General features: G+C 47.8%; 1 protein-coding gene across 8 annotated transcripts in view; it reads right to left on the bottom strand.

Annotated features, from left to right (window-relative positions):
* Window positions 1–12,244, bottom strand: part of crim1 (cysteine rich transmembrane BMP regulator 1 (chordin-like)) — a 218,646-nt gene that overhangs the window by 112,998 nt on the left and 93,404 nt on the right. For all 8 annotated transcript variants that reach the window (XR_014570811.1, XR_014570812.1, XR_014570813.1 and 5 more), the window contains exon 3: window positions 9–251. Coding sequence is in view for 2 of the 8 variants with exons in the window: in XM_083791307.1 (XP_083647433.1) it covers window positions 9–251 (243 nt within the window). In the remaining 6 variants the exon portion in view is untranslated. The remainder of the gene's footprint in view (window positions 1–8; window positions 252–12,244) is intronic.

Raw genomic sequence — 12,244 nt, 5'->3', positions numbered from 1 at the left:
GAACGTACCGGGTTTACACTCGTAGAGGTCGCAGCACTCCCCGGGCCTCCCCGTGGCCTTGGTGACCAGGATGGTGAGGTGGCCGGGCTGGCACAGCTTGCGGAGGCAGCCGGACGGGCGGCAGACGCAGCGCGACGGCAGCGGGCAGCACTGGCCGGCCGGGGCGTAGCCCTCGATCAGGACGCTGTCCTCCGGGCACAGCGGGGAGAACTGGACCTCGCAGCGGGCCTTGGAGCAGTCGGGACGCGAGTCTGTGGAAAAAGCACAGACACGCACACGCGCACACACACACACACGCACACACACAAACACACACAAACACAAACACGACTGTTAACCGACAACAATCCATCCAGTCAGAATGCAGAACGTATACTCGCAGCAGGCTGCGAGCAGAATACTTACGGAAGCACATTTTTGTGTGTCCATTTCTCATGCAGATTTACGGAGTATAACAAGACTGTGTGTGTGACACTGTGTGTGTGTGCGACACTGTGTGTGTGTGTGTGTGTGTGTGTGCGTGCGTGCGTGCGTGCATGCATATTGTGCGCGTGAGCCAATTCCCCCGATTTTTCATAAGTGGCATTATGTAAAATGACTACCGTACACATGTATTTAAAACACACAGATGCTCATTCAACATGAACAGTTGTGACTTGCTAAGTCTTCTAGCATCGACGGCATGACAATATTTAGCATGGTAGCAGTAGAGCTGCTGATAGACTCATTAACACTGTTAATTACAGTAAGTGTTGTCAAGACATGGATGTGTCAGACGGGAATATACTGTACAGTGTACACGTACACACACACACACACACACACGCACACACACACACACACACACACGACTGTTAACCAACAACAATCCATCAACAGTCACGTACAGAATGCAGAACGTACAGCAGGCTGCGAGCAGAATACTTACGGAAGCACATTTCTTGTGTCCATTTCTCATACGGACGTACAGAGTATGACAAGACTGTGTGTGTGTGTGCGTGTGTGTGTGTGTGTGTGTGTGTGTGTGTGTGTGTGTGTGTGTGTGTGTGTCACTGTGTGTGTGCGTGCATGCGTGCGTGCGTGCGTGCAGTGTGCCCATTCCCCATATGGGATTCAATTATAGAATTAAAGTGACATTATGTAAAATAACTATACATGGATTTAAAACACACAGATGCTCATTCAACATGAACAGTTGTGACTTGCTAAGTATTCTAGCATCGACGGCATGACAATATTTAGCATGGTAGCAGTAGAGCTGCTGATAGACTCATTAACACTGTTAATTACAGTAAGTGTTGTCAAGACATGGATGTGTCAGACGGCAATATACTGTACAGTGTACGTACAGCACACACACACACACACACACACACACACACACACACACACACACACACACACACACACACACACACACACACACACACACACACACACATTGAAAAATATCAGATCTACAAGCTCATAGCGCGGCACCGAGTGCCGCACTACGAGCTATTATTGAGTCCACCAGGCTGAAGGCACGGGGAGAGAGTATGTTTTGCACTCCGTCCATCCGTGTGTCCGTCCGTTACCAGCTAATCTCGGCCACCGTTAACCCGGTCGATGCCAAATCTTGCACACACACTCCCTGGATGCCAACCATGAACCTCTGCCCCCAAAATGTCCAGAACGGCCTGTTATAGCGCCACCAGGAGGCCGCTTTGTGCAAAACAAGTTTTTCGACAGTACACCTACAGATTTTGTCCAAACATTAAACAAATTGGTACACAGTCTCTCTAGAGCCATTCAACGAAACGGGTCTTTCAGATTCCTCAGACTCCATCCTGATTGGCTATAAGATTGGCTTCCAAAGTTTGCAGGCGTGCTCAGTTTCAAACAAAATGCTGCAAATCATGAACACATCGCGTGATTTCCGTGAAATTGTGCACGCACATTCCCACTAGGCCGAGGACGAAATGCCACATGAACATTTTCCACTCAGCCTCATGGTGGCGCTATAACTGGCCGAAAAGTGTTTTTACCTCTAACTGCACGGATATGTGGATAACTTTGTATGCCAACTCCCTAGAGGCCAAGGAAAAACCTTTGCCTGGAATTTTTCACATCTGCTCTTTATAGCGCCACCAGGAGGCCGACATATGTAAAACACATTTTCTAATATCACTCAGATTTTATCCAAATTTCACGCAAATCGGTACACATGCTCTCCATGTGATCAAGACGGGTTTGTTTGATTTCTCATAATTCACCCTCATTGGCTACGATTGGCTTCTAAACTTTTCATGAGTAGCCCGCTTTGTACCCGTTTTGTACAAATCGCCACAACTACTCAACGCAGCGTCCGATTGTGGTGAAACTGTGCATGCATATTCCAACTGGGCTTTGGAAGAAATGCCACTTGACAGTTTTCAAATCGGCCTCATGGTGGCGCTACAACAGGCCAAGCCCCACACACACACACACACACACACACACACACACACACACACACACACACACACACACACACACACACACACACACACACACACACACACACACACACACACACACACACACACACACACACACGATTACTTTGTCAGTTCGGATGAGATGGCTCAGAATGATTGACAGGCCATAATGTAGTGTGTGTGTGTGTGTGTGTGTGTGTGTGTGTGTGTGTGCTCACAAAGTGTGTGTGCTCGCGCAAAGTGTGCGTGCGTGTGCGGGTAATTGCAAGAGTGTGTGCATTCACTCCTATGTGTGTGTACGTGCGTGTGCATTTGTCAGTATGTGTGCTCATGCATGCGTTCATGTGTGTGCGTACACATGCACAAGCGTGTGTCTGTGTGTGAGTGCGACTGCACATAGCCTGAGGGTGATAACTATGAACTGTCAGGATGATGAGAGATTGTCAAGAGCTGGAGAGCGCATGACGTGCGCACACACACACACACACACACACACACACACACACACACACACACACACACACACACACACACACACACACACACACACAGAGAGAGACAGATAGTGTGTATCTCACACATGCAGTCACAGTCTATCACGGCCTAGCAGTGGGGAACAAAGTGCAGCCCAGGGACACATAAAGAGTATGGTTGGCTGCAGAAATCCATAGTGGTATTGTTGACTTGTTTTCTGGGTTCTATAAAACCCACTAGCAGGGATGGTCAAGCCGCTTAAAGACCCACTCAATCATGTTTTTCTTTTTTTTCATGTCATTTTAAAGCTTCCCCGTGAAGATCATGGCAGATTCATATGCTGGCCATTTCTACTCCATCCCCATTCCTACTCCATCCCTAGTTTGAAAGAGAAAAAACGCACTCTACGAAAGCTAGCCCCAAAATATGTGTCCCCCTGAGTGCCTCCCCAGTGCCTCCCCATTCAGTGCCTCCCCAGTGCCTCCCCAGTGTCTCCCTAGTGCCTCCCCAGTGCCTCCCCAGTGCCCCCCAAGTGTATCCCTAGTGCCTCCCCAGTGCCCCCCAAGTGTCTCCCCAGTGCCTCCCCAGTGTCCCCCTGAGTGCCTCCCCAGTGTCCCCCAGTGCCTCCCCAGTGTCTCCCCAGTGCCTCCCCAGTGTCCCCCTCAGTGCCTCCCCAGTGCCTCCCCAGTGTCTCCCCAGTGCCCCCAAGTGTCTCCCCAGTGCCTCCCCAGTGTCCCCCAGTGCCTCCCCAGTGTCCCCCAGTGCCTCCCCATTCAGTGCCTCCCCAGTGTCCCCATGAGTGCCTCCCCAGTGTCCCCCGTGCCTCCCCAGTGCCTTCCCAGGGCCTCCCCAGTGTCTCCCCGGTGTCTCCCCATCCAGTGTCTCCCCAGTGTTCCCCAGTGCCTCCCCAGTGTCTCCCCAGTGCCTCCCCAGTGCCCCCAAGTGTCTCCCCAGTGCCTCCCCAGTGCCTCCCCAGTGTCCCCCAGTGCCTCCCCAGTGTCCCCCAGTGCCTCCCCATTCAGTGCCTCCCCAGTGCCTCCCCAGTGTCTCCCCAGTGTCCCCCAGTGCCTCCCCAGTGCCTTCCCAGGGCCTCCCCAGTGTCTCCCCAGTGTCTCCCCATCCAGTGTCTCCCCAGTGCCTCCCCAGTGTTCCCCAGTGCCTCCCCAGTGTCTCCCCATCCAGTCTCCCCAGTGCCTCCCCAGTGCCTCCCCAGTATCTCTCCAGTGCCTCCCCAGTGTCTCCCCATCCAGTGCCTCCCCAGTGTCTCCCCAGTGCCTCCCCAGTGTCTCCCCATTCAGTGCCTCCCCAGTGTCTCCCCAGTGCCTCCCCAGTGTCTCCCCATCCAGTGCCTCCCCAGTGTCTCCCCAGTGCCTCCCCAGTGTCTCCCCATTCAGTGCCTCCCCAGTGTCTCCCCAGTGTCTCCCCATCCAGTGCCTCCCCATCCAGTGTCTCCCCAGTGCCACCCCAGTGTCTCCCCAGTGCCTCCCCATTCAGTGCCACCCCATTCAGTGCCTCCCCAGTGTCTCCCCTGAGTGCCTCCCCAGTGTCTCCCCAGTGCCTCCCCATTCAGTGCCTCCCCACGTCATCACGCAGCACGTTATTGTTCAAATACAGTCATTAAGGGACCAAGAAGACACGCAGTGACTTTGGTCACTTCTTGTTTTTGTGTTTATTTTTCTTCTCCTTCTTCTCCTTCCGCCAAAAATAGCTGTTCTGACTGAACCGTGCAGTCGGTTTTGGTGAAACTGTAATCTGGTAGAGTAGAGGGCCATGCCAAACGGTGACTATGTGAAGCCCATGACCATTGGCCAAATGGTGGCGCCATGGCACTGAAAATTGAAAATGAATTTGAAAATGCAAACTTTGAACGTGCATATCTCATGGACCGTTTGACAAATAATCGTAACAGATTTATTTTAAGTAAGAAAATGTAGTTTTTATGAGTTTTTGTGAAACCTCTCATGCACCTAATACTTCTACCAAATACGGTTGGTAGAGCGAATACCTATATGAATACTGCATGATGTTACTGTATAGAATGAGTCAACTCTCTCTCTCTCTCTCTCTCTCTCTCTCTCTCCACCCCCCTCTCTCTATCACTAGGACATGAGATCACAATAATAGAGATACTAGTAACTGTAATAAGTCTAATAGTGTAATAAGTGTATTTAGTGTATTGGTGTAATAGTGTAATACGTGTATTTAGTGTAATAGTAGTGTAATAGTGTAATATAAGTGTAATATTGTAATAAGTCTAATAGTGTAAAAAGTGTAATAGTGTAATATAAGTGTAATATTGTAATAAGTCTAATAGTGTAATAAGTGTAATAGTGTAATATAAGTGTAATATTGTAATAAGTCTAATAGTGTAATAGTGTAATAGTGTAATAGTAGTGTAATATGTGTAATAGTGTAATATGTGTAATAAGTGTATTCTGTCTTCTCTCTCTCTCCACCCCCCTCTCTCTGTCTCTCTCTCCACCCCCCCCCCTCTCTCTCTCTCCACCCCCCCCTCTCTCTCTCTCCACCCCCCCTCTCTCTCCCTCTCTCCCCCTCTGTCTTTCTCTCTCCCCCTCTCTTCACCCCCCTCTCTCTCTCCACCCCTCTCTCTCTCCCTCTCTCTCTCTCTCTCTACCCCTCTCTCTGTCTCTCTCTCCACCCCCCCTCTCTCTCTCTCCACCCCCCCTCTCTCTCTCTCCACCCCCCTCTCTCTCTCTCTGTTTCTCTATCTCTCTCTCCCCCTCTGTCTTTCTCTCTCGCCCTCTCTCTCCACCCCCCTCTCTCTCTCTCTCTCTCTGTCTCTCTCTCTCCACCCCCCTCTCTCTCTCTCTCTCTGTCTCTCTCTCTCCACCCCCCTCTCTCTCTCTCTCTCTGTCTCTCTCTCTCCACCCCCCCTCTCTCTCTCCCTCTCCTTGGTCCCGCCTTATCGCTGCTTGCAGCTATATTTGGAATTGGCTTTTTATGGACTTTTGATGATGTGTTCTAATTCCCAGCAGGGACACATTATTACTGTGACTTCTCTCCAGCCTGGGAGAGAGACACTGACTCTCTGCTCTCTGCCTCTCTCTACCTGCTGTTGCCATGGCGATGATAGCATCCCGTCACGCAACACGTTGTTGTTGATGTTGGCTGAATCCAATCTGGCTCATTATCCCATGGCCCAGAGACAATTAAGCTCCCGTGCGTGCACACACGCACGCACACACACACACACACACACACGCACGCACACACGCACGCACGCACGCACATTTTTGCGACAGTAGGTCACATTTATTATGAAAACCTGCGTCTCCCGTCCGTCCGGCGTCCGTATGTTAGTCACCCTGGCCCACGCCTCCATATATGGTCACGCCTCGTGACATCATGCCTCCATATATGGTCACACCTCCATATATAGTCACGCCTCGTGACATCACGCCTCCATATGTGGTCACGCCTCGTGACATCACGCCTCCATATATGGTCACGCCTCGTGACATCACGCCTCCATATATGGTCACGCCTCGTGACATCACGCCTCCATATATGGTCACGCCTCCATATATAGTCATGCCTCGTGACATCACGCCTCCAAATATAGTCATGCCTCGTGACATCAAGCCTCCATATATGGTCACGCCTCGTGACATCACACCTCCATATGTGGTCACGCCTCCATATATAGTCATGCCTCGTGACATCACGCCTCCATATATAGTCATGCCTCGTGACATCACGCCTCCATATATATTCACGCCTCGTGACATCATGCCTCCATATATGGTCACGCCTCCATATATAGTCACGCCTCGTGACATCACGCCTCCATATGTGGTCACGCCTCGTGACATCACGCCTCCATATATGGTCACGCCTCGTGACATCATGCCTCCATATATGGCCACGCCTCGTGACATCAAGCCTCCATATATGGTCACACCTCGTGACATCACGCCTCCATATATGGTCACACCTCGTGACATCACGCCTCCATATATGGTCATGCCTCGTGACATCACATCTCCAGATGTGGCCACGCCTCGTGACGTCACACCTCCATATATGGTCACACCTCATGACATTTGTGCTTGCGTGTACCCTCTATACTCGCGAGGACATGGACATTTTAGTATTGCAGGGGAACACTTTCGACCATTTTCAGCCAAAGCCATCCCTTATACAGTCAAAACAGAAAAGACACCAGGGCAGAGCCCTGAGGGACTCCGGTCAAGCATATTGGGTTTAAAGTGGTTAACAGTTAATCTACCAGATAATTAGTTTTGTGTTCATTTAAATTCTAATTAGCTTTATTCTCATGAAAAGTGATTTAATTCACTCCTACGTCTTTCTATTTCTTGCTCCAGTGGGTTGTTGTTTATTATTTTTCTCTTCTTATCCAGTTGTGTTCTGAAGGTTAAGCATTAAAACACAATCAGCGCCGGGATTCCTTCAAAATAGAAGCTCAGGGTGCCCCCCCACAACGTTCTCCCAGAACCGATCGACAAGCCCACAACGTTCTCCCAGAACCGATCTACAAGCCCACAACGTTCTCCCAGAACCGATCTACAAGCTCTTTTTGCCACTTTTCTCCACAGTGCACCGTGCACGCACGCATGCATGCACGCACACAGTAAATGCAAAAGAGAAATGCAATACTTACAGTACACACACACACACACACACACACACCCTCAAGGTTTGTTGCCTTGATGAAAAATGGTTGAATTTTAAAGCGGGGGATTTTCAAGGTTTGGGCAGCCCTAGAATTATTGGATTAAGTGCTTGCATGTGTTTGTGAATATATGTATATATATTTTTAAAGCATAAGCAGCACTATTTAGATATGGGCTCAATTTCAAAAAAACATTTTGCTCTCTCAGAACTTTGCCATTAAGAGTCTTATGTGTGTGTGACGTGTGTGTGTGTGTGTGTGTGTGCGCGTGTGTGTACATTGAGCTACTTTCAGTTATTTTGGATGCTGTCCTAAGATGTCCGTGTCCTACAGTAGTAATACAAAGGCGTGCACACACACACACACACACACACACACACACACACACACACACACACACACACACACACACACACACACACACACACACACACACACACACACACACACACACACACACACACACACACACACACACACACACACACACACACACACACACACACACACGTCTCAGTTGGGTTTCCCTGGTTAAACAACAGGTTATAGAGTTAAATCCTACAGCAGTGTAGAAGACGCTACACTGGAGACTTGGGGCTGTATTTTGTACCAAGTACCAGGTCTTATTCCCTAACTTGAGTAAAATAAAGACCTGGAGGCGTGATCAATGCCATTTGGCTATTCTGAGTGGCCAAAGAGCATTGATCACGCCTCCAGGTCTTTAGTTTACTCAAGTTAGGGAATAAGACCTGGTACTTAAGACACGCAAAATACAGCCCTTGAACTTGAATCCCAACAACACTCACATCTCCTCCAGCACGGCCCCAGAATAATCTCCCCTCCCCCCAAACGTAAATGTGCTTTTTAGGCAACGATTCGCTCAACTCACGATACCATTCAAAACACGACACTACGTACTGTCCTAAAGGAGGTCAGTGGCTTTAACCCATACTGACCTGAGATCAGATTCATACGAGGTTTCCGCCGGACACACACTGGTCTGACGAACCCATTCTGACCTGAGATCAGTTTCTAAAAATGTCAGTCGCTCTTCGATTTTTCAAAAATAGCAGACCTACAAGCTCGTAGCGCGCCACTCGGTGGCGCGATATGAGCTTGTAGATCTGCTATTTTTCAATAGCTAAAGCATAACATGATGTCAACACCAAAATGGGTGCCCGGTCAGAATGGGTTAAATACCTGGGCGCATGGGTGGGCTCCACAGAAAAGGACCCTTAAAGTGAGGAAAGCACTTGGAGAGCTCTTAATGGTATGACCAGTGTGTGGGAATCCAACCTCCCCCGACACATCAAGATCAGTTTCTTCTCTGCGACCCTGGAATCCGTTCTCCTCTATATGGCTGTGAATGCTGGACACTACAGTCCTACAGAAATCCCTGGACGGGTGCTTCACCAGAATGTTACGTGTGGTACTCAACATCAACCAGGACGAGCACATCACCACCAAGCGTCTGTACGGGGCATTATTAGTGTATCAGAGAAGATAGCAGTGAGGAGGATGGGACTAGATGGCCACTGTACGGGGCATTACCAAGTGTATCAGAGAAGATAGCAGTAAGGAGCAGGGCCGGATTAACACCACTGAGGGCCCCTGGGCACTGAAACTAGAAGTGGCCCCCTTCACGTGCACGCAACATTTTTGCTGTTTTGTAGCCGTTTTGGGGCAGTTTTCTGCCGTTATATTGGCCTATTTCCGGTCACAACGTTTTTTTTTTATTTTTTTTTATGGGCCCCTGGTGCCCAAGGGCCCCTGGGCACGTGCCCATATGGTAGATCCGGCACTGGTAAGGAGGATGAGACCAAGTGTATCAGAGAAGATAGCAGTAAGGAGGATGACATTTTGTTTTCAAAAGAACCCCCCTGCTGCCTTACTTTGTGCTGCTTATAGATCGTCACACAAGTTACACATCCCTAAAAACTGTAGCTGTTCAGTACTATATACTAACTATCCAATGTGGGCGGTATCGGATGTGGTGTTTTTATTTTATTCAACCCATTCTGACCTGAGATCAGATTCATGCGAGGTTTCCACTGGACACACACTGGTCTGATTAACCCATTCTGACCTGAGATCAGATTTTAAAAAATGTCAGTCGTTCTTCGATTTTTCAAAAATAGCAGACCTACAAGCTCATAGCGCGCCACTCGGTGGCGCGCTATGAGCTTGTATATCTGCTATTTTTCAATAGCTAAAGCATAACATGATGCTGACACCAAAATGGGTTCCCGTTCAGAATGGGTTAAACATATCACCGTCAAAACATTTCTTCCATATTATTACTAGAGCTGGGACTCGATTAAAAAAAATAATCTAATTAATCAGAGGCTTTGCGATTAATTAATGTAGATTAATCGCACTTTAATCGCATATCATTATTTGACCCGAGAACAGTGAGAAAGCAATTTTTTCAAATGGATTTTGGTATACTAGTGAATCAATGAATAGTGAATACATAAGTTTAAGCAATAAAACATTGTTTTTGTAGTAATAGGGGTAATAATTCTTTATTGAATAATTGCACACAACTGTGCTGTAATCCACGCTACCATCGGATAGCCTTTTAAATCCTTTTTCCAATCCACGGGGACAAGCAAAGTGATCTCAGCGGCTTCCCCCAGTCTGGTGAACTGTCTGCGGTGTCTGGTGGTGTTATTGTCTGAAGAGGACACGGACACTTGGTGCGCAGGTCCGTCTGAAAACTGTCCAGTGACAACGTTCCGCGGTGAAAGAAATTGTGCGATTAAAATGCGTTAATGTTTTTAATTAATGAATTAATGAATTAATTTTTCTGTAGTTAATTAATCGTAATTAATCGCAATTAGTCCCGGCCCTAATTATTACACACATTCATCCAACACAACAATACAACACAAAACTCGTGATTTGATAGCTATATATAGAGCTCCACGGTACAACCCAGTCTTCAACATTGACAGTAAAGTAAATAGGCCTAGTATGGTGCCGGTTCTCGGTTGAAGACCCCCGGTCTCAATAAATTGGGGGAGAAAAACTAAAAAAAAAGATAAATCCCGGCAGGAATGCTCAAAGCTGATCCCGGGGTGCTCAGCACACCAAATAAAGTGTGTTTACGGGGGGGCCACGGGGCGTTGTAAAGGACTGTTCCTAATCTGTATTCACATGGGAGGAAGATGAAGGGGAAAAAAAACGGCTGTCATTGAAATATGCAATAAGTCCCCCTCGCCACATTCTGACTTCCCTCAGCTAAATGCTAAACGGTGCATTTATATTAGCACTTTTATCCAAAGCGCTTTACAGAGATTATGCATTACATTCACCCATTTTGACACACACACACACACATCCACACACACACCGGCAGCGGAGGAAACCATGCAAGGCACCAACCTGCACATCGAAAGCAATCAGGGGTTCAGAGTCTTTGCTCAAGGACACTCGAGACAACTCTTGGGGAGCCCACAGGGATCGCACTGGGACAGCTGACGTTTATGTGTGAAAGCACAGTTATATTATACGTACAGTATAGTCGTGTATGGGTGTCGCACACTTCAAATAGGCAAGCTCACGTTGCGTAAACTGCACTAGGAAGCGCTCCGTTGGCACAGTGGGTAAAGTCTGGGGCCTCTATTTTCGTCCAATCTAGGGCATTCACTGTTATATTGTTTAACTACCTATTATGTAAAAAAAAAAATATTTGTACATTTAAAAACTGTGTACATTGGTGACTATAACTATAATATACCTGATATTGAGGCCTAATTTTTCTTATCTTATCAACTAGTTGATTGACTAGTGGTTTTACTAGTCGACTAGTTGAATAGTCGACTAGTTGCTTAATGCCCCAGTCCAAGCTAAACCCCTTATCCCTAAACATTGTTTAGGGATAGTAAACAACCTTTTGAATAGTTAAAATAGCCAATCTACATCGACGTTGTGAGCTTGTGTAGATTTGTTTATTTTGACTATTCAAAAATATTTTTCAAAATAGTAAAAGAAAAAAAAGTCGTCTAGGGATAAAGGGTTTAGCATGGACAAAAAAAGAGCCCTGGGGACTGGAAAGGAATCCATGGGTTTCCCAGACTGGTCGCTGACTAGTCATGGAAAGCTCGACTGGCTAGTCACTAGTTATACTATAGTCCTGCATGGATGTCGCACGCCCAAAATAGCTGATCTATGAGCTTATGTCACGTAAAAGTGCACTACGGGGCGCTCGGGTGGCGCAGTGGGCAAAGTCTGGGGGTTCAAATCGAATCCATGGGTTCTCACTTCCCTCGCTGGCTATAGTCTCTGGAGCCCCAATGTTCACATGCTTCCGTCATACAGTCTGGGGCAAACGGAAGCTCTGATCACGAGTCAAATATAAATGCTTCCGTCATACAGTCTGGGGCAACGGAAGCTCTGATCATGAGTAAAATATAAATGCTTCTGTCATAGAGCCTGGAGCAACGGAAGCTCTGATCATGAGTAAAATATAAATGCTTCCGTCATACAGTCTGGAGCAACGGAAGCTCTGATCATGAGTAAAATATAAATGCTTCCGTCATACAGTCTGGGGCAACGGAAGCTCTGATCATGAGTAAAATATAAATGCTTCCGTCATACAGTCTGGGGCAACGGAAGCGCTGATCACGAGTCAAATATACTGTAAATGCTTCCG

This window comes from Protomyctophum parallelum, assembly GCF_964188405.1.
Source record: "Protomyctophum parallelum genome assembly, chromosome: 20".
Classification (NCBI taxonomy): domain Eukaryota; kingdom Metazoa; phylum Chordata; class Actinopteri; order Myctophiformes; family Myctophidae; genus Protomyctophum; species Protomyctophum parallelum.
The sequence above is the reverse complement of the archived record's forward strand: the minus strand, read 5'-3'. Positions and strand labels throughout refer to the sequence as shown.